We start from the raw sequence: 23,567 nt of genomic DNA on the forward strand, positions 1-23,567 counted from the left end.
GCATAGCAGGGGAGGGGTAGAGAGAGAAAGAGGAAGAGAAAGAATCTCAAGCCAGCTCTGTACTGTCAGTGCAGAGCCTGATGTGGGGCTCAATCTCATGTACCCATGAGATCATGACCTGAGCCAAAATCAAGAATTGGACATTTGCAGTGCCTGATGGCTCAGTCAGTTGGGTATCCAACTTTGGCTCAGGTCATGGTCTCACAGTTCATGGGTTCAAGCTCCGTGTGGGCTCTGTGCTGATGGCTCGAAGCCTAGAGCCTGCTTCAGATTCTGTGTCTCCATCTCTCAACTGCCCCTCTCTTGCTTGCACTCTGTCTCTCTATCTCTGTTTGTCTGTCTCTCTCTCTCTCAAAAAATGAATGGGCATGAAAGAATGGGAGGGGAGTGGACACTTAAATAACTGATGCCCAGATGCCCCCTGCTCATTTCTAACTCAAGTTTGGTATCACATTTTCACAAGAAATAAAAATATTTAAACTGAGATAAAATTTTGATAATATAGGTTATAATAGGATAGTTCCAAATGTCACATGAATATAATGTGGGATAGGAAATCAAGAAAACAGTTGTTTTACAAGGACAAAAAGGACAATAATTAGCATCTAATGACTTACAAATATCAAATCTTCATTTCTGATTTTGTGAAACACCATTTGGTTCACATTATTATGCCTCTGTAATGTTGGTGATGTTGGTACATCAGAAACGCCATTGGTTCTAAAGACTAGAAGATTTGATTTATCTGTTTAAAAAAAAAATGAAAAAAATATATATAACCAAACACACTGAGGATATAAACTGCTCCAAAGGAGTAAAATAAAATGTGTTCTATACATAAGAAACACTTACAACTTGTTCATTTCTCCAACAAAGAGAAATTTATTTTAGGAATTTATTCATTGGGCTTTGATGCATTTTAACCAGTTATTTCAAACATTCAAAACTGTAATGATTTCCTTAATTAACATAATTTTTCAGGAATTTTAATAACAATTTTTAATAAATCTCTTATTCCAAGGGATTTATAATCTTACTATCGTTATTTTAAAAGTATAGAAATTAAAATTCTAAAAGAGTATGAAAGTTTTTACTTAGAACAACATACGAGATATGGCAGAGGAGTCTTTCAGTTAGTGATTTTACACCAAGTGATTGTCATTTCTTAAATGTCATTTCAGCATTATGGAACTTCAAGTGACATATAGACTTAAATCAAACTGAATAATCCTATCTGAGGATCCTTATACAAGAGAACAAGACAAAATTAATTTGTGTTTGGAGCTGCTTCTCTCATATTTCTTTTGTAATCGATACACTGAAGATGCCTTTTACCATATACACAATCCATGACCAGTATTTTAATACTAACTAGAAAATTATTTTACCTTTCAACTTTGGGGGGCAGCATTTAGTAAACTGGAAAATTATACTGTCCGAGCGAACAGTTTCCATCTGGTAGCAATTCAAAAGATCTTTAAGATTACTGAAGTTCTTCTTGGTCCCACTGAGGTTGTATTCTCCATTCTCATTTTTTGTAATCAAACAATGCTTATATTCGATGACATTATCTCGCTAAATAAGTTTAATTATAAAGACAGAGGGAAAAATCACAATGGTCGCCACAGTAATTATTGTGACAAAAATGCTATCACAGAAACAACCAACAGAACATTTAGACATATGAAGTGTGAATCCTAACACAGTGCTGGTATAGGGTGAGAGACGTGCCTGGTTCCTGAAAAAGGTATCTGATGATAATACAAACCTTACATAATGGCTCAACAGTTGATTTTCTTAAAAAGCAAGTAAGAAAGCAATGATAATTATAATACCATCCTTAAAAACTTCCCATCATTTACAAGACAAAATCTAAAAGTAACTTATAAATAAGGACTTCCAAGAGCAGGCTTCAGCCTCTACCTCCAACCTCACCTTCTACCGGAGCCAACATATAACCTGTTCTAGCTGTATTAAGCGACTTTAAAAATTTCAAGCAAATGCCATGCTGTTCTCTACGTATGAATATACATCCTCTCCTTCTGAGCAATGGACTTTTAGACACTTCTTTTTTATTTAATTTTTATTCTTGAGACAATGCGAGAGACAGAGTGCAAGCAGTGGACGGGCAGACAGAGGGAGACACAGAATCTGAAGCGGGCTCCGGGCTCTGACCTGTCAGCCCAGAGCAGGACGCGAGGCTCGAACTTATGAATGGTGAGATCATGACCTGAGCCGAAGTCAGACGCTTAACTGACTGAGACACTCAGGCGCCCCTAGACATTTCTTAACACTAGGGTCAAGTATCATCTTTTCTGTGAAGTACTCCCTAGCAACCCTGACCCCATTTCATACGCAAAGATGATTACCCATTCACTGTACCACTACTGTATTTGCATAATTAACTCTCCTGGCGATTTTAATATTTTCAGTTTTTCAGTGTTTGCTTTATGTGCTATACTATGAACTTCTTTATTCACCTATTTTTTGAGCTACTTATTAGCATATTCAACCTCCTTAAAACCACTTATGAAATGAAACTGACAAAATACCCCAAATCTTTCCTACTCCAAAAGCTCTTCCTTAATTGCAACCCTTTTTGTTATTGTCTATGTTTGTCTATACTGACTAATTACAATGCTCAGTTTAGTACTTCTTTGGTATATCTTCCTATTTTTGTTTTCCCAAAAGACACATTTCTTAAAGCAGGGTTATGCCATACACTCTCTAGTATACAGCCCTCATATTAGGTTGAGCAAATAAAGTAAACATAAAAAAAATACATTTTGAATTGATGGTTAAATATGTTGGACTGCTATATATTACAGTAAAAAGATACAATGAAATTAGGATAGATTATTAGTAATATTAAATGCTAAACTTATCAAGTAACCCACCTTATATACTTATGGACAATTAATCTACTCTATATGCTAAATATAAAGTGACTGAGTTTTATAAAAATTAAAATAACTGAATAACCAAAACATTACTTTGTATACTTTTGTAAGTAAGAAAATTTTGGAAGCTGCTATAAAGTTTCTCAAGATTTATACTATGAGGGGCGCCTGAGTGGCTCAGTCGGTTAAGCATCTGACTTGCACTCAGGTCATGATCTCACAGCTTGAGACTCTGAGCCCCGCATTGGGCTTTAGGCTATGGCTCAAGGCCTGGAGCCTGCTTCAGATTCTGTGTGTGTCTCTCTCTCTCTCTCTCTCTCTCTGTCCACCCCCCACCCCACCACGCTCACACTCTGTCTCTTAAAAATGAATAAACATTAAAAAAAAATTTTTTTTAAAGGGAGGGTTAATGGGGGAGTGGGAGGGAGGGGAAAGTGGGCGATGCGCATGAGGAAGGCACCTGTTGGGATGAGCACTGCGTGTTGTATGAAAACCAATTTGACAATAAATTTCATATTAAAAAAGAAAAAAAAATTTTAATTAAAAAACAAAAAAAAAGGGAAAAAGAAAAAAAAGATTTATACCATGAAACTGCCTTAGAAGTAAGAGTATCTTTTTAGATATTTGGGGTAGTAAACAATGTTAGATGAGATTCAAAATTACCTGTATTAACAGTGTGGTTTCATTGTAGTTTTACCCTTAAAACATATACATGGTAGATAATTACTCTTAATACAGGAAAACCACTAGTTAAACAAATTATGTTTATTTGTTATTGACCTATTTCATTCTAATTCTATAACCAATTACCATAAAAGGAAAATTTGCTTCTGATTCATTTGGTTCTGTGTTTTGGTAAAGATCTCCATTTTTGCAAAAAGAGACTTGAAGAGACTTGGTCAAATTCGACACGCTAGTAACATCCAAATGTCAAAAAATAAAATAAATTTCAGGGGCAACTGGGTGGCTCAGGTCATGATTTGTGGTTCGTGGGTTTGAGCCCCCCCATCAAGCTCTGTGCTCACAGCTCAGAGCCTAGAGCCTGCTTTGGATTCTGTGTCTCCCTCTCTCTCTGCCCCTCTCTCACTTGTGCTCTCTCTCAAAAATAAATAAATAAACGTTTAAAAAAATGAAATAAATACCAAATGAAAAGGCATTATAAATAATTTTATATAAATCCTAGGAATTATATCTTATTTTTTTTAAGTTTATTCATTTATTTTGAGAGAGAGAATGAGAGCATGAGTTGGGGAAGATCAGAGAGAGAGAGAGAGAATCCCAAGCAGCCTCCTCACTGCCACCACAGAGCCTGACGCAGGGCCCATCTCACCAACCGTGAGATCATGACCCGAGGCCAAAATCAAGAAATGGACGCTTAACCGACTGAGCCACCCAGGAGCCCCTACATCTTGTTTATTGATACAGAATCTCTGAGCTTAACTAAGCATTATTATTCTAGTTATCATATCCAGAGCTGTCATTCTGAGTATTAAAAAAAAGAAAAAATGGTAGATAAACATGAGGGGGAAATTATACAGGCTAAATAAAGATGTTACCTTTGCCAGAGGAGGGGAGTGGGATGGGAAATGAAATTTTAAAAAAAAGTTACCATTTATTGTGAAATACTAACCTCGACAGCAAAAGTCAGAAAATATTTATTAAAGTCCTTAGGACTGCATCGAAGTACATAGAGTCCAGTCTGATTACCTGCTTTCTTCAGTTTACTGATGGCAAAATCCATTCTAAAGGTAAAGAAGTAATTTGAATAATATAGCAAGTCCCATGACACTAAGACCAAAATGTAATCTAAGAGATCAAAAGTCAAATCTAAAAGTCTCAGACTTTAATAAGTCTCCTCTATTTTATATGCTTATCAACTACCTTGTAAGGAAAAGTATTACAGTACTTTTTGCGATAAGTTCAAATCAATTTTTAACTATTTCAAAGCTATTTTGCGATAAGTTCAAATCAATTCAAGGGTTTTAAACACAAATAAAAGGTATAGTAAGATACAGAAAATCACTAAGAACATTTTGTTCATTTGAATTTTCTGTCTTATAATTAAAAATTTAGTTTTTTTAAAAACCATGTTCACTCCCAGAAAACTTCATTTAACTATGCAAACAATATATCATAAAACACTTATGTCTTTGCTACCATCGCAATTACTAGTATAAAAATTTATATGCCTTATTTTAGTATTTAATGCCAAAGTATAATAGAAGACCTATGGCAAGTGACAAAGATTACTGATTTTCAAATTTTACTATATGTTTTATTGAAGCTGGACATCTTGAAAGAAAAGTCAAAAGGTAATCTATATGAAAGCAGGAAAAATCTGTTTCATTCATCACTGTATTTCTCATACACAAACCAGTGGCCCATATTAGGCACCCAGCAAATGTTCTATAAATAAATGAAAGAATGCTTGAATGGATGGATGAAGAATGAATGAATGAATGGTAGGAGTTTTTAAATACTAAATACGTAAGTTATAGAATGTTCAAGTAGTGCAACTTTTTCATAACAACCATACCTACTATTAAACAGATTAGAGGTACAGACAGAAACAAGTCTTAAACATCAGTCCGGATACGTTTTTCTCAAATATTTAATTAAGGGCAGGTTAAGGTCAAGACACGTATGCTCACACTTCCAGTCTATTTCTTCTTTACAAGTCTTTCAAGCCTGGTACCAATCCGAAAGTACATACAGGCTGAGCGATAACTAAAACTTGGGCTAAACAGATGCTGTGCGGGACACTTGGCTTTATCCAGTTCTACAGTCAGGGTCTGTCCCTGTGTGGATCCATATGGAGCTAGCAGCCACAGGGCACTATTTAAGTACAAAGTTATTAAAACTACATTCAGTTTCAAAACCCAGTCCCTCAGTTGCACTAGCCACATCGTGAATGCTAACTGGCCACAAGTAACTAGCGACTACTGTATTGAACAGCACAGAAACAGAGCGCTGTCACTTTCATCCCTGCACAAAGCATTACACGCCACTCACTCATCTTCGAAACAGGGACATCACAACACATCTTGTGAACACAAGTTTTCAGTAAGAGGAGCTGGATTATCAAAAAATAATGATTACTAAATTTTGCACTGTGGTTCCTCTGCAGTATTTCAAAATTAATGAAATATAAATTGGATGATTTTTTTAAAAAAAATTAACACTCAAGAGTTACTTAAACACACCTAGGCAGCTAAACACCAGGCTGTACAATTTAAGTCTTATAGGCTTCGATACAGAAAGCAAGTGACATCCTAAATAATTCTAATTATTATACAATCCGATTGCAAATCAACTTTTGTTAAGGAAAAGAAAAAACTACTTCTGTGAAATTAAGGTTAGTATTTTGTTCCTAAACTCCTAAACCTACATATATCACTTCGTTGTAAAAAATTCTTTGTCAGTATCTAATTGACTTTTTAAAAAAATTACTTTTAAAGTCTGTATTACTCACAAAATCGGGCCATGACAGTTGCTTTGTATATTTTCAAGCACCATCGGAGGAGCTACTTCTTTACAGAGGTAATGATGTGCATCTGCGGTTAATCTGTAATAGCCATCAATTAATGACACAAAGGATAAAGCTTCTCTTAATGAGCTTAGTTCAATTTCCTAAGCAGAGAAAAGAAAAGGAAATAATAAGTATCATTTAAAATGTCAACTGCATGTTACATATTGAAAATTCTCTCCACTCCATGTCATTAGATGAATTCTCTTAAATTAATTTTCTTATAAATTGCTCAAATGTCTTTTATGCCTCCCAATTACCCAATATGAATTATAAATTCTTATGTATGATATTTTACACTCCTCAAATATGGGTTTATCACATCTTTCTAGTTCACTTTTATCCATAATTTTGCTGTATTTCCCAATACCCCAATTAGACAAATATGCCAGTCATCTCAATTAGAAATCTAGCTGGTCTGATATAAAAGTTGGTATTAATTAGAAATAATAAGTATTTATTTTTACATACCAAGTATACACTACTAAGGTTAAAACATTCATGCTGTAAATTCAAATGTATATAGTATAAACTAAAATCATATATAGCTATGCCATGATTGTATCATACATACGTAAGCGAGCATATAATCAGCCTAAAATGCAACATCTCTTACAATGGAAAAACCCTTATTTAATAGAAGCAACTTCGCCTAAAATCAGGAATAAGAAATAGGAATAGAAAGCCCAATACTTAATACTGTGTTGTACTGTATTTAGTTAACACAATTAGGCCATAGAAAGAAATGTAAGACTAGAAGTATCTCTATTTGGAGATTATATGATTGTGTACTTGGGAATCCCAAAAGAAGACAACTACTACATCACAAAGATAATTCACTGGGAGATAGGATATACAAGTCAACAGCTTTCACAGATATAAAAAGTAGTCAGATTGTGTAATGAGAAAATAGGCCCATTTATAATAGCAACCCAAACATAAAATAGTACCTAAGATTAAACTTAACCAAAAAATGTACAAAATCAATTAAAAGCAGAAAAGAAAATTAGTCAAAGGTTATAAAAAGACAATCTGCAGAAGAAGACATACAAACAGCTGGTTTACAAACACATAAGAGCTTGCTCAATCTCAGGTTCTAATTAAGCAAATTAAATATAGCACAGGACAGCGATTTTTATCCATCAGTTTGGTAAAATATTTAAAACCTGGTAACATTCAAGGAATCTCCAATGAACATGAGGGTACCAATCTCTCTTCAGGGTAGTGACTTTGTTTCCTTTGGATACACACCCTGAAGTGGAACTCCTAGAACAGAATGCTCAATTTTGTGTGAAGTGTATTTCACCACACTTTTAAAGATAAAAAGAAAGACGGGGCACCTGGGTGGCTCAGTAGATTAAGTGACCAACAGGTGATTTTGGCTCAGGCCACGATCTCACGGCTCTTGAGTCTGAGACCCACGTCTGGCTCCACACGAGCAGTGCAGAGCCTGCTTGGGAGTCTCTCTCTCCTTATTCCTCTCTCAAAATAAACTTTAAAGACAAAACAAAACAAAAATTTTAAAAAAGGGTCTCCTGGGTGGCTCAGGCAAGCGTCTGACTTTGGCTCAGGTCACGATCTCACGGTTCATGGGTTCAGGCCCCACGTCAGGCTCCGTGTGGATGGTGCGGACCCTGGAGCCTGCTTCCGATTCTGTGTCTCCCTCTCTCTCTGCCTTCCCCTGCTCACTTTCTCTCTCTCTCAAAAATATTAATAAACATTAAAAAAGTCATAACAAAAATAAAGCCAACAAGTCCAAATACCATCCCATAAAGTACATTATGTTACTACAGGATGTTCATATTAGCATCAACGAACTCTTCTAGAAATACTTATTCTTTTATAATTACCACATTTACCAGAATGAAGGCATCCCCTGACAGAACCAGGTAAGCAGTTTAAGAGCAGAGTATAAGGGAATTTAGTTGCTCCCTTTCAGTTAAAATAAGCAGGGTTTCTAATGACACTTATCATGCTGAGCACTGTGTGATGTACAGGATTATCAAATATAACATTATGTGTCAACTACACTACAGTAAAAAATTTTTTTTAATAAAAAACAAAATAAGTGGGTTTTCTGAAGCTGACCAAATAAAGAGAAAGGATCATCTTTTAGAACCAATCACGTGTTACAGCTTAGGTAGGGCTAACCTGGGACTGGTTTATGTTTTGTTATGTGAATCCCAGAAAGCACTGTTTTAATGAGGCAGCATGACTGGCATTATGCACATCCCTACTGATAAAAGGAATGTCGTCAGGACTGAGCATTACAACAGGGAAGTGACACAGACCACAGCAGGGGAGTGCAGGAACTGCTAACTTGCCAATCATAAAAATGAGTGAGAAACACATTAATGCTCAAGACATTCTGGGAAGATTGTGTTGGTAGCGATACAAAAGCTAGCTGTACCCAAAAACTTGCTAAACTGATGTTTACATTTAGAGTTGTATTTAAAACTATCATCAGAATTCCTACAAGAAAATAACTCTGGTTTCAGGACTCTAAAACACTTATTTCTGACAACTGTTAAATGTAATTATTATGTAACTATAGAGCAAACTCACCAGATTTTTACCATCTTGCTTATGGATAGTTACAATTCTACTTTCATTTGAGCCTTCTTGGTTTCCTTGTTTAATAGTCACATCAATGATATCAGGAAAGTCACAATATAACTGTAAATCCTATAATTAAGAGCATTTGAAATTAAAAACAGGTAGAACTAAGGGAGCCATTTTAAAATAAGACTATGAAGGACATAACATTCATTCCAAATTCTTTAAAATAAAAAAGTATTGACAGCAACAGATCAGCATTAAATGGGATTCCCTCCCTCGACAGTCTAACCCTAAGACTTACTGTGTCTTGTATACCAAGAACTATGCTACAGTACCCTTCAATCCAATCAACATGGATAGGAACTATTGTCAGAAAGTTGAAGTTTAACCAAGAAAGAATGAACGTAATCTAATCATAATCCAAGAACATAGATATGAACAAACTTAAAACTTGTAGTGTAAGACTTAAAAAAATAACAAGTAGACATCATCTTAAAATCAATTAAAATTAAACTTTTCCAATTAAACTTTATGATTGTGCTTATTATCAATAATGGTAAAATTTTAAAAAGAGGCAAAACTACCTTAAAAATCACTTTTAGAATTCAAGCCCTTTTGGAAACTGTAAGAACACCATTACTAATATTTGTCATAAAAAATAAATAAAAAACCATTTAAGAACAATAAGAAAAGAATTACAGACATGACCTTGATGGTTTCACAGTATTAAAACTTCCACTTTTATCAATGAGAGAAGAGAATCGCAAGTTCATGTTTCAAATGAGAAAAATTACTTTGAAAAATTACTTTGTTTCTATTGCCATTCACTTAAATTAACAAAGAAGGAGAACATATCATTAAGGATTACCTGTTCTGTCAGTGTCTCACTTTCTTTATGTTTCCCTCTTGACCACTGAATTCCACCGTTTCCAGTTATTACAATGGTTGCAAAAATCTCCTCACCTGAAGGACCTCTTCCAGGTTCTTTTACTTCAAATTGCTCTGTGTAGAAGGCAGACTGAAGTGTTTCCAGATTTATAAGATACTTAAGTTTCAAGTTTCTGGCAGTGGCTTTGCAATGGCTGAACTGCTCAATAAATCTGCGAAATCTATACCTTATTCTCTTCCTTGTCAAAATATGATAGTCTTGGATCTTTGCTCGAACACATTTTGGTAAGAATGTCTTGTAGCTATGGATAAAGAACACACAGAGAAAGACAAAACAAACTGGAACACAAATCTAAAATGAAATTGAAAGAGAAATTAGCACCTTTCTCCACGACAGGTAAATGCAGCAGTGCAGGAAGTAGTCAAGTGGAGAAAGGGGACAGGGCTGGCACTGATATAGTATAAATCCTGAAGGTTTTGTCTGAAGACGTGAAAATATACAAAAATTCTGAGTTACCACAAATGTTTAGAACAGGATATGTTAATTTTCTTCCCTAATGAAATGAAGACTTAGTCTAGTTAATAATGGAGTCTCTAAAAATTTGTTTTCTCTGATCATCTTACGTATCATTTTTTGGGCACTGTGTTGCAAATATTTCCTATGATGCCATACACCAAAATGTATCTGAATTCTGGAAACTGTTACATTTTGTTGGAAGCCAGTGTTGTTCCTTATGCAAACATATTTCTTTGGTATACATTATTTTCTAGGTCATTTTCAATAACTCCTAATAATTCCTTTGCAATCAAAATGATTCCACTTAGAAATGACTCTTTAGTAATTCTGCCTCTATGTAAAATACCCTAAAGAAGAGAGATAACTTCCCTCCTGCTCAAATATCTGACAAATGAAGAAAATTTTATTTCTGAAGGTACAACTACATTAAATTTCCATGCCTTCCCATGTGCTAATCCTTCTTCCCATCACCTGTCTCCTATCTGGTTGGCTCTTACTTATTCCAAAAGTCCCAGCTCAAGCATCATCCAATCCAGGTAACCTCTCTCAATGACTATATTAGATGGTCCTCCCTTTGTCAGACAGTATTCTGTGCACCATTCCATAGTATCACTTATGACTCTATCCTGTATTTCAGTATTTATAGCTAGTACTTGAGCTGACTCATGCTGAGAGCTTATTATTACAACAGAAGACTACTGAGCTCACTGTTAAAGAGCCATCATTAAAGTTTAAGTTATATAAGGCTATAAATAAATTATATTAAAAATATAGGCAATACTCAAAATGTATCACTTCTGAATTATTTTACATTTAAAATTTTATTTTACATTTTACTACTAGGCTTTTGAGGTTGTTTACATCTCTCATACATGAGGGGTGAAAAAGACCGGCTATTGTTCGTCTCTTCCCAATTCTACATTCTGGCACGTCAGGTTGATACCCTGAAACTGGCCATAAACAGGATTTATACCACGTATATCAGCAAAGACAACAAACAAGTCACATCTTTGGTTTTTTCGAGAACTGGCTGTTACACATGGGCCAGCAAACCCCTGCTTTTCCCTTCCCTAAAGTACCTGAAGCCCCCGGAGGAACACTCTGTTCCTTACTTGACTAGCACAGGTGCTGGAGACTCACTGATGTAGCAGACAGGGCAGGAGAAACTCAGAATCACCAATTTCAAACATGCTTGCAGCATTACCATCAGTTTTACAACACTTCTCTGGTTCAACACATTCTCCGAAGTTCTACAACTATGTCCACCCTCTGAAATTTCCCCAAACCGCCTACCTTTCGTCTGCCTGAACCCTCAGCTGAATTCCTCCTTACTTTCATCAAGCGACTTCATCTCTCTCCTAGAGGTAAAAAAGCTTCTTTAAGCAGAGCTCCCTCAATATCCGGCTAGCAAACCTACAGACATGTGCACTCATTCCCTCCTCCTTCGCACCTGCTACAATAAATGATGTAAAGCCCCTTCTTTGATTTGTATTTACCTGGAGCCTCTCTCTTCCTCTCTATACATCCACCCTCTGGGAGGTTTTACCCTCTTGATCCTCTTCGATCCACAAGATACCAATGTCGGCCCCACCTTAGACGTAAAATCTCTTTACCCCACGTGTCCCTCCAGCTACGGCCTATCTGGGCTGTTTATTTTAGAGTTTATACAGCCATTTCCACTTACTCTTCAATTCACTCCAGTCTCACTTCTCATCCATCATTTCACAGAATACGCTTTTGCTAAAATCAAGAAAAACTTCCAAGTTGCTGAAATCAAATTCCCACATTCGTCTTATTTGTTATTTTCCAGTAGCATCCTACCGCATTGTTAAGGAGCAGCACCTCTCCTTAAGCTCTCTCCCCTTAGTTTTCCTGATTTTATTCCTGTCTCGTGGGATACTCCTCAATCTTCTTCACAGGTTCATTCCCCTTTGCCTGGTGACTAAATGTTAAAGTTCCTCAAGACTTTATTATGGGCCCTCTTCTCTTATTTATACTCTCTTTCTCTCTAGATTCTCTATATCCAAATGACTCTGATATGTGTCTGCAGCACTGACCTCTAAACTCCCTATCCGTATCTTCCAAATACAAGTCAATCTACACATTTAATTTCCATGTCCCCAAAACTGCTTAAACGATGTGTCAAACTAAACTCCTGAGTCCTGCTAATGCCCCTAAAAGATCCTCTTACAGCGTTTCCTATCTAAGTAAACAGCACCAGTAAGCATCCTTGGTGACACATTCTCCTTCAATCCCCATTATTCCATTCATCGCCACATTCCCCTGATTTACCTTCTAAATATTTCTCTTAGTTGCCCACTTTTCTCATTACCAACTCAGTACGAACAGCATCGCCTGGAGGAAATGCTGTAATAGCCTTACTCTCTGGGCGACCAGCATTTTCATTTACTCTTTCCACTGTCTGATTTGTTTTCTACACTGGAGTCATCGGGATCTTCTAAAAACACAAATTTAATCATTCCACCCTTGCTTAATCCTCTTGCATATTTTCCGAGTGTTATTAACCTTGTCAACATAGCTCTAAGGTCCTAGGTTCTGGTCTAGCCCCTGCTTCACCTCCTGCTAATAACTCTTTGGGTTCTAGCCATACTGATTCTCTTTACTCTTCCTATGTTCCCTTCTGCTACAAGGCCTTTTCCACGAGTCTCCACACAATCCATCACTCCCCACTCTGCCCATTTAAATTCTACTCTTTTTTCAGATTTTAAAAGTCACACTCTGAGGGCGCCTGGGTGGCTCAGTCAGTTGAGTGTCTGCCTTCAGCTGGGGTCATGATCTCACAGCTTGTGAGTTGGAGCCCCATGTCAGGCTCTGTGCTGACAGCTCGGAGTCTGGAGCCTGCTTCGGATTCTGTTTGTAACTCTCTCTCTGCTCCTAACCCACTCACATTCTGTCTCTGTCTCTCTCAAAAATAAATAAACATTAAAAAAAAAAAAAAAGTCACACTCCGTTTCTTTTCATAACAATTAATTATATATAAATAAGCAAATACATAAAATTTAATAAAAGTCTGGATAGCATAGAGGAGAGCCTCAGGAAGTACAGAATAAACACTGAAAAGATTTAAAAATAGAATCAGAATACAAAATGATTCTCACTTTATCTACTTCAGTAAAAAACATTAGTTACCAGGAGACTTACTAAATTTGGAATGCGATTTACATAAACATTTCACAAAAATGCAAAATACACAGCCATCAATGACTACTTTTTAATAAGGCTTTTGAAAACGTATTTGGATATAAAAAGAGGAGTTTAAAATAACACATACAACAAGGCTTTCTACTTTGATGCCTGGCATAAAGGACCCGGCATACATCCTGTGGGAATACCATAGGAATGTGTGATTCCTGAACATGATGAATCCACTTCAGCGTCATACTATCAGAACTAGCTAGATTTGTTAGAAACATTAAAATTTTTTCAAGAGATTTAAAGCTATTAACTCTTGAAGCATAAAAACATTTTTCCCCATGCTTTTCTTATACTGAGTTTTTAGAGAATTCTAAACTTGAGGTTCCTAAAGGCTCTGAAATTGAGCCTTGGCTTAGAAACGATACTATTTTTTATACTATGAAATAAAATCTGCATCTTATTTATTATTATAGTTGGAGTAGCTCAGTTGCTATGTAAGCGGCCTTGATCCTGGCCTGATATGTACAAACTCAGCAGTCTCCTTTAAACTCTTTGCATTCTCGAGTTCTTTTCTTCCCACCCTTGAGAAACTTAGATTTTAAAGAGCAGATAAAGAATGAAAGTACAAAAATCTTATGCATTTCCCTCACTTTCTACACTCTAACACCTAAGCCATCATGTCCAGTTAGGAGTTGGCATACAAAACAGCATCTGACACACACACGCACAAAGAGCTGCACACACACGTACAGGTGCACATGCACACCCAGAGGCATGTGCTCACATACAGGGACACATCTAACACACGGGTACAGACAAAGAGATGCACCTTACATACATTTTTTTTTAAGTCTGGGAGGGAATATATATTTTATTATACTAATCAGAGATCCATATCCTAGTGGATATTTCTGAAAACAAAACAGTTTATTTCATTCTGTCAGCAACTTATCATTTATCTATTCTCCCACCAATCTTGAATAGTTTAACACTGAGTAGAGTTTCCTGATTATTTCTCAGAAATAAGCACTAAATGGGAATTCAGAAAACATCAGTTGAGTTAAACTATATTAAAAAGGCAAGCAATGTAGGAATGATTTGCTTCAGGACAGGCAGATAGTATTTATCTAATACTAACATGTCATGGCATAAAAAACAAAAGAAAAATAAATTAGACTACTTCAAAATTTAAACTTTTGTATTGGAAATGACGCTTTCAAGAAAGTGGAAAAAATGGTCCAAAGAATAGGGAATATATCTGCAAATCATACATATAGTAACTTTCATCTGGAAACTTGTAACCAGAATTATGTAAAGAACTCTTACAACTCAATAATAAAAAAAATACTGAGTTGTACATTTATTTATTTTTAAATATTTATTTATTTTGAGAGAGAGAGAAAGAGCATGCAGGAGAAGGCAGAGACAGAACCCCAAGCACGTTCCACATTCACACTGTGGAGTCCGACATGAGGCTCAATCTCACGAATCATGAGATAGTGACCTGAGCCAAAACCAAGAGTCAGATGCTTAACTGACTGAGCCACCCAGGTGCCCCTTGAACTGTACATTTTAAATAGGTGAACTTTATGGTTAAGGCCTAACAGTCATCTGAAAACAAAACAAGAATACTTAAAAACAAAGAGGAAACACATTAATTAATACCCTGCAAATTGGGTACGTAACTGTTTTTAAGTTACTTCGTAAAGGAGCGACCAAAACTAGTTATTGAGAGAAGGACTTGAGAAATAAAGGGAGTTTTAACCAGATTCATAACACCCTCAAACTTTTAATCCTAAGTATGCAATATGTAAAACATAGATTTAGTCTTGAAATTAAAGAAAAACTCAAAGAACTGTTATAATAATATGTACCTTTAAAAGGAGTAGAAATTTTACAGCCATTAAAGCTGCGCTGGGCTGTAGGAGCAGTATTTCAACAAATCCTGTTAGGCATGACTGTCAAAATTCAACATGCAAACGAGTAATTTGGAGAATGTGGAATGTGGGTCACTTATAAAAGAGTCTGCTGGATCAGTTATAAGATGAGTAAGATCTAAGGATCTAATGTAAAACACGGTGACTCTAAATGATAACACTATTGTAGAACTGAAATTTGCTAAGAGCACTTAAACATTCTCACCAAAAAAACAAAAACAAAAACAAAAACGTAAATAAAAAAGATAATCATATGAGGTGATGGATGTGAAAATAAACTAGATGGGGGGAATCCTTTCACAAGGTATACATATATCAAACCACCATGATGTACACACACTTTCAATCATCTTACAATTTTATAAGTTAATGAAACTTCAATAAAGCTAATATTTTTAAGAGAATCCCCTGGAGAACAGGTGAAGACTGATATTTGTGGACTTCACTTCAGATTTACGGAATCTAAATTCTTGGGTAGCACTTGGGGCGCCTGGGGGGCTCAGTCAGTTAAGCATCCAACTTCGGCTCAGGTCATGATCTCACGGTTGGTGGGTTTGAGCCCCGCGTCAGGCTCTGTGCTGACAGCTCAGAGCCTGGAGCCTGCTTCGGATTCTGTGTCTCCCTCGCTCTCTGCCCCTCCCCCACTCATGCTCTCTTTCTCTCTGTCTCAAAAATAAATAAACATAAAAAAAATTCTTGGGTAGCACTCAAAGATCTTCAAGTTCAACAAGCACCTCAGGTGATACTAATTCAAGCAAAATACGGGTCAATATGTGAGAAATACTGCTTCCAAATTATGTACACACACAATCTGAGGATCTGCTATCAGAAATTATGCCTCCAGGTGTTCTTTTCATCCTTCTGACTTTACTTAGCCTTTTCAAAATAAATGAATCAAATAATTAATAGGTATCAAACCCCTGTGATATTTTGTGTAGTACTCCAACTCTTTCCATAATTTTTTTAAATTCTAGGATAAATCAGTACTTGGGATGTAATGTACAATATGATGACTATAGTTAACACTGCTGTCTGGTATACAAGAAAGTTTTTAATGGAGTAGATGCTAAGAATTCTTACCATAAGGAAAAAAAATTTCTTTTTCTTTCTCTTTATTTGGTACCTATACAAGATGATGGATATTAACTAAACTTAATGTGGTAACTGCTTCACAAATATATATAAGACAAATAATGATGCTCTACACCTTAAACTTATAAGTGCTATATGCCAATTATGTCTCAATAAAACTAAAAGAAAAGCCAGAAAAAAGAATTTCTTTTATCTCACAAAGTATGTGTTGTACACAAGGAAGAACAGTTACCCATAGAAGTTTTAATTGTGATAAGATCAAAAAGTATCAACACACAGAAAATACAATTAACTATAGAAAAACTCCCAACTGTTCATATTGATGTATATGGATTTGCATAAGGAAACTACCTGATAGAGCTATAGATGTCCAATGGGGTTTGATCCTTCTCTTTGGCTAGTCTCATCATATCTAACACTGCCATTCCAAGACATTCTTCCTGCGTTTCATGAGTCACCGGTATTTTTATCCATCCATGTAAAAAATCATGCCGCCACTACAGGAAAAAAATTTAGAAGGAAATATACCTTAAATTTCACTATCACATTTTAATCTACTATCGTATTTTAACCTATAATTTCTAGAACATATGCATTTAAAAAGAACGTCAACTCCTTCCTTGATGTTCAATTATTTTGCCACAAAATTTTAGTAAAAGTGTTGTCAATGGAAACTGATTTAAACTGGGTTCCCCATTATACAGTACATATGATGTCAATCTATTTCACTGCTTATATCTTCTCAAGTTATATCCCCTACATAAAAATTACCCAAATTAAAATAGACATTAATTAATTAAATATGTCCTGAGTTCCACATATGTTCAAAGCATTATACTAAGGACTGTGTAAGATACAAATAGAAGTCTCCCTCAAGGAGACTAAAATCTAGCAGGGAAGCTAAACACGTAAACAAAGTATTATAACACCAGATATCTACACTAAGTGCCACACAACACATGTTTCAAGTACTTGAAAAGAAGTTGAAATTATACCAGTTGAGATAATCAGAGAAGGTTTCATGGAAAATTCAAAATTTCATGTAGTCTTAAAAGATGAAGAAATTTCTGATATACAAAACAGGGTGATAAAATAGAAGGAATGATACAAAAACAAAGCACAAGGCATATTCACAGGTACAAACAAGTTTGGTTGGGCAGACAACTTATGTAAGGGAATAGTGTGGACTAAACCTTGGAACACTAAGTTGGAGTCAAACTGAAGGTACCCTTGAATGACTTGATCCTAACAAGCAACAGACAACCATTTTTTTAAAGCATCGGTTTCTCACAGCACCTTTTCTTAAAGCATCATGCCTCTTCCATTGGTAGACATACCAATGATAATAAAAAAGTGCTTTAAGGAAATAATGTGTATTCAAGGAGACTCTGTAAGAGGTACAAATATGAGATAACAAGGATCTGATGTAGGGAACAGAAGACACTAAAAGAGTTTGAAAAAAATGATAACGTTATCATGATATAAAAAATGAAGAAAAAGAAAAAACAAAAATTTCAAGATTTTGGTCTAGATGATTTAGGAATATGGAAATCAGACTGAACATGTAATGGGAGAAAAGAACAGCAAAACATAAAAAGCACCAATATTCTAAAAAGTAATGGCAATTTTCTTGATAAGAAAGGTAAGAATTACAATATTAGCTGAAATACCAATGTTTAACCGAGGTTTTAAAGAAACAATATGGAGGGAATATACATTTTGTACTGAGTATCTATGAATTCATTAAAGGTTGTCACAGGGCAGCAATTTATTTATTTACTGAGGGGCTATAAGACAATCCTCAGAAGAAAATGAATTTAAAGGGGACATCTGGGGCGCCTGGGTGGCTCAGTCGGTTAAGCGTCCGACTTCGGCTCAGGTCATGATCTCGCGGTCCATGAGTTCGAGCCCCGCGTCGGGCTCTGGGCTGACAGCTCAGAGCCTGGAGCCTGTTTCAGATTCTGTGTCTCCCTCTCTCTCTGACCCTCCCCTGTTCATGCTCTGTCTCTCCCTGTCTCAAAAATAAATAAACGTTAAAAAAAAATTTTAATAAAAATAAAAATAAAAAAAATAAAAGGGACATCTGATTTTTGGCTTTTATTGGCTTACCTTTCCCAAGTCTATCTTTCTATAGTAATATCTTATGTACTTTATACTTTAGTGGCTGAACTTTTTTTAGTTATTTAAAAATCTCAACATATCTTATACTTTGATGATGGCACCAGTCAAATCTGCTTTATTTAGTCTGTAATATGCATATAATCTAACCTGGTATCAATATGAGCTGGATAAGTTAACTACTACCTTATGTATTTTCTGGGCACAGATTTAGAAAAATAGAAACATTAAGAAATAGAAAATTACATGTGGTATTTATTATCTAGATACAACTTAGGATTCTATTGTGAAATTATTTTGCTGTGCTAGATAAGAAAATTCTTCCTAGGAAGACAAAATTAGAAATCATCCACAATTTTTCTTGATCATAAGTATGAGATATCACAGTATTAATACTAGGGTAAAGCAGCTGAATAAACAGTTTAGGAAAATCGTCTTCTTAATGGGATTTAAATTAGCATGCCACCAAAATAAAAACCAGTTCTGCAGCACAGGTGACATAATCATAAAAGAACATAAAGTCATAACCTCAGTATCTATTCTCAAAAGCCTATCTCTCTTTTTAATGGCTACTGAAACAAAGGTTTTAAAAGCTACTGAAGCTATCTAAAAGCTGGGTGGTGGTCAAATTATTTTTGACAAGAGCACCAAGATCATTCGATGGAGAAAGAAACAGTTTTTTCAACAAATGGTGCTGGAAAAACTAGATATCCACATGCAAAAGAATGAAATTTGGCCTTTACCTTACACCATCAATAACAGTTAACTCAAAATGAATCAACGATCTAAACACAAGCACATAAGAGCTAAAACAATAAAATACTGCAAGAGAATATAGGGGGAAAGCTTCATGATACTGATTTGGTAATGATTTCTTGGACATGATACCAAAAGCACAGGTAAATACAAGAAAAAAAAATCAGATTATATCAAAATTTAAAACTTTTGGGCATCACAAGACACATCAACAGGTGTGAAAGGCAATAGACAGAATGGGAGAAAAGATTTACAAATCATATGGCAGATCGGGGGTTAATACCCAGAATACATAAAGAACACTTACAGCTTGACAACAACCTGATTAAAAAATGGGCAAAGGACACAAAGAGTAATGTACCCAAAGAAGATGTACAAACCTCCAAAAAGCTTAAGAAAAATGCTCAACATCACTAATCATTAGGGAAATGCAAATCAAAACCACAATGAGATATCACTTCACATCCATCAGAATGGCTATTATCAAAAAACCAGAAAGTAAGTGCTAGTGAGGATGTGGAGAAACGAATCCTTGTGCAGTGCTGGTGGAATGTGCAGCTGCCACAGAAAACAGGGTAGCAGTTCCTCAAAAAAAAAAAAAAAAAATAGATTTACCATGTAATCTAATAATTCTACTTCTGGATACATCTCCAAAGGAATTGAAAGCAGGATCTCAAAGAGATATTTGTACACCTATGTTCTCAGCAGTGTTATTCATAAGAGCCAAAAGGTGGAAGCAACCCAAATGTTAACAGATAAATGGATAAACAAAATGTGGTCTATACGATGGAATACTAGCCACCCTTAAAAAGGGAGGAAATTCTGACATGCTATGACATGCATGACCTTGAAGGCATTATGCTATGACAAGTCAGTCGGTCATAAGAGAGGAAACGCTGTGTAATACCACTCACATGAGGCACCCAGAGGAGGCAAACCCAGAGACAGAGACAGAAAGCGAAATAGCTGCCAGGGGCCAGAAGAGCATGAGGCATTGAACAAGAGGCCTTGTTTAATAGGTATGAAGTTTCAGTCTAGGAAGATGAAAAATGTTCTAAAATGAATGGTGGTAATGGTTGCACAATAATGTGAATGTACTTTAATGCCACTAATGTGTCCACGTCAAAATGGTAACTTTTACTAAATATATTTTACTAGAATTTAGAGAAAGTTTCTTGTTCTCATAACCCAAAAGAGAAATATCTTTCAGTTTGTTGCTCACAAACTGAACCAGCTTTCTTAGATATCTTAGAAATATGAGCTGTGAGCAAATGCACCCCAATGTTTATGGCAGCACTATTGATAATAGCCAAATTATGGAGAAAGCCCAAATGTCCATTGACTGACGAATGGATGAAAAACATGTGATACATACATACGTATACATACATACACACACAATGGAATATTACTTGGCAATCGAAAAGAATGAAATCTTGTCATTTGCAATAACGTGGATGGAACTAGAGTGTATTACGCTAAGCGAAATAAGTCAGAAAAAGATACACAATTTCACTCATATGTGGAATTTAAGAAATAAAACAGATGAACTTAAGGGAAGGGAAGGGAACGGAAGGAAAAACAAGACAAAAAGAGAGGAAGGCAAACCATAAGAGACTCTAAAACACAGAGAACAAACAGGGCTGCTGGAGGGATGTTGGGTGGGGGTGTGGGCTAAATGGGTGATGGGCATTAAGGAGGGCACTTGTTGGGATGAGCACTGGGTGTTAATGTCAGTGATGAATCACTGGGTTGTACTCCTGAATCCAAGACTACACTATATATTAACTAACTTGGATTTAAAAAAAAAAAAAAAGAAAAGAAAAGAAATGTGAGCCATGAGGATCTGTGCAGCTATTTCCTATGATATTTGCAAATCGGATTCAGAACTCCTTACTCTGACATTTTGGGAATAAGAAGAGCATACCTTTACTCAAAAGCACTAATAAATTTTTTCTTTAGTTTCTACTCCTCAGTCTTATGGCACATAAAAACAGAAGTTATTTAATGACATAACATTTCAATTATTGTTTAAATTAAGGTAACAATAAGAAAACATTATAAAATGTTCAAATACACTACAAAAATTTCATACAGCAGTATTAATGAACAAATAACTAAAACACAGCTCTCAGATCAAGTATTAACATCTAGCCATCCTCTTATGAGGAGCTAAACAAACTATTGTTAACTCACTTTTATATAGTTTCCTACTTTTCTTTACATTTTATTACTCACTATTTAAGTCTGAAATTGTTCAGGAATAAAAAAAATTTTTCTTCTCTAAATTAATTTCGCTGTCTTATATTCCAGACACTTATATCTACGTGAATCATGTGCTATAACTCAATCTGAACTTTGTGAAATCCTTAAAATGTCACAAAGCATTAAAAAAAAATAAATAAAAAGAGCTAATTAAGGGAACCTTTATAAAATAGATTTTATTATTTATAAGTTATAAATAATGAATTAAAAATTAGTGATAAAAAGATTAAAAACTAGTGATAAAAAGAGTCAATTTTGTTACCTTTCTGTACCTGCTAGGCAAGACAGAACATCAATTTTCCCATAGATGAAGATTTTCCTGATGAAGAGCTACAGAACACAGCAAGATTCTTATCATTTAACACGTATACAAGTAAGATAATATAATTATACCTGAGCAAAAAGGTAAGACATGACAAAGTCATCAAGAAGAGGAGCTTCAGCACCTCGAGACACTCCATGCCGATAGGTTCTGTTGCTGCCATTACAATACCAGTAAGGAAAGTAAAATCTACAAGACAAAACATTCAGTCAGCCTCCAAATAGTTCAAATATAAACATACTATGTACATATAACCACTTCCAGCATACTGAAAGGTATTATCCCATAATCAGAAAACACAGCTAACAGTGTTAAATACAAGGTAGGGACAAAAGAAAATCTGGGTAAGACCATGATAATAGTATAGACAGAAGATACAAGAAACATAAGTGTAAAATCAATATGCTTTTTGCTTTTTTTTTTAAAGTTTATTTATGTATGTATGTATGTACGTATTTATTTAGAGGGAGACAGCGTGTGTGTGTTAGTGGGAGAGGAGCAAAGAGAGAGGGAGAGAGAATCTCAAGCAGGGTCCCACAAACTGTGAGATCACGACCTGAGCCAAAATCAAGAGTCGGACACTTAACCGACTGAGCCACCCAGGTGCCCGTGAGCTGCCTGCTTCTATGCACAGAATGCAAAAGCAAGAGGAAACAGAAAAATGTAGAAACAAGATATTAACAAAAAATTGTTTTAATATTAATCCAGTGATATCGGTAGAGGAATCTGAAAATGCTAACTGGTATGAAAACAATGGCTTCTTCTCTTAGGAAATGGAGGTTAATCACCACAGGATACCACTTCACCCCTGTCAGAATGGCTAGTATCAAAAAGACAAGAAATAACAAGTGCTGGCGAAGATGTGGAGAAAAGAGACCCTCCGGGCACCGCTAGAAGCATTGTAAGTTGGTGCAGCCATGACGACAAACAGTATGCAGGTCCTCAAAATACTAAAAATAGAAACACCATACAACCCAGTAATTCCACTACTGGGTATTTACCTAAAGAAAATGAAAACACTAATTTGAAATGGGACAGGCACCCCTATGCTTACTGCAGCATAATTTACAATACCCAAGATATGGAAGCAGCCCAAGTGTCCATCAACAGATGAACAGATGAAGTGTGGTATACATACATTATGGACTATTACTCAGCAATAAAAAAAGAATGCAATGTTGCCAATGACAACATAGGTAGACCTAAAAGGTATTATGCTAAGTGAAAGAAGTCATACAGAAAAAGACTAATACCATATTTCACTTATATGTGCCAACTAAAAAGTGAAACAATGAACTAAAATATAAAAAAGAAACAGACTATAGAGAAAAAAACTGGCATTTGTTTTGGGGAGTGGAACACAGGTGAAATAGGTCAAGAGGATTAAGAGTTACAAACTTCCAGTGCCAAAATAAAGAAGTCATGGGGATGAAAAGTACAGCATATGGAATATAGTCACTAATACTATAATAACTATGGTGACAGATGACAAGTAGGCTTGCCATGGTGAGCATTTCATAATGTACGGAAT

General features: G+C 35.5%; 1 protein-coding gene across 3 annotated transcripts in view; it reads right to left on the bottom strand.

The window, feature by feature from the left end:
• The window catches only part of JAK2 (Janus kinase 2), a 121,762-nt gene that overhangs the window by 32,478 nt on the left and 65,717 nt on the right, over positions 1 to 23,567 (bottom strand). For 2 of the 3 annotated variants that reach the window (XM_030294265.1, XM_030294264.1), the window contains exons 5-12: positions 22,108 to 22,225; positions 16,927 to 17,072; positions 9,854 to 10,175; positions 8,992 to 9,111; positions 6,373 to 6,530; positions 4,531 to 4,642; positions 1,389 to 1,575; positions 618 to 745 (exon numbers count right to left, since the gene is read on the bottom strand). In XM_030294265.1, the coding sequence (XP_030150125.1) occupies positions 618 to 745; positions 1,389 to 1,575; positions 4,531 to 4,642; positions 6,373 to 6,530; positions 8,992 to 9,111; positions 9,854 to 10,175; positions 16,927 to 17,072; positions 22,108 to 22,225 (1,291 nt within the window). The remainder of the gene's footprint in view (positions 1 to 617; positions 746 to 1,388; positions 1,576 to 4,530; positions 4,643 to 6,372; positions 6,531 to 8,991; positions 9,112 to 9,853; positions 10,176 to 16,926; positions 17,073 to 22,107; positions 22,226 to 23,567) is intronic. The other variant, XM_030294266.1, reaches the window with a different exon arrangement.

This window comes from Lynx canadensis, chromosome D4, assembly GCF_007474595.2.
Source record: "Lynx canadensis isolate LIC74 chromosome D4, mLynCan4.pri.v2, whole genome shotgun sequence".
Lineage (NCBI taxonomy): Eukaryota > Metazoa > Chordata > Mammalia > Carnivora > Felidae > Lynx > Lynx canadensis.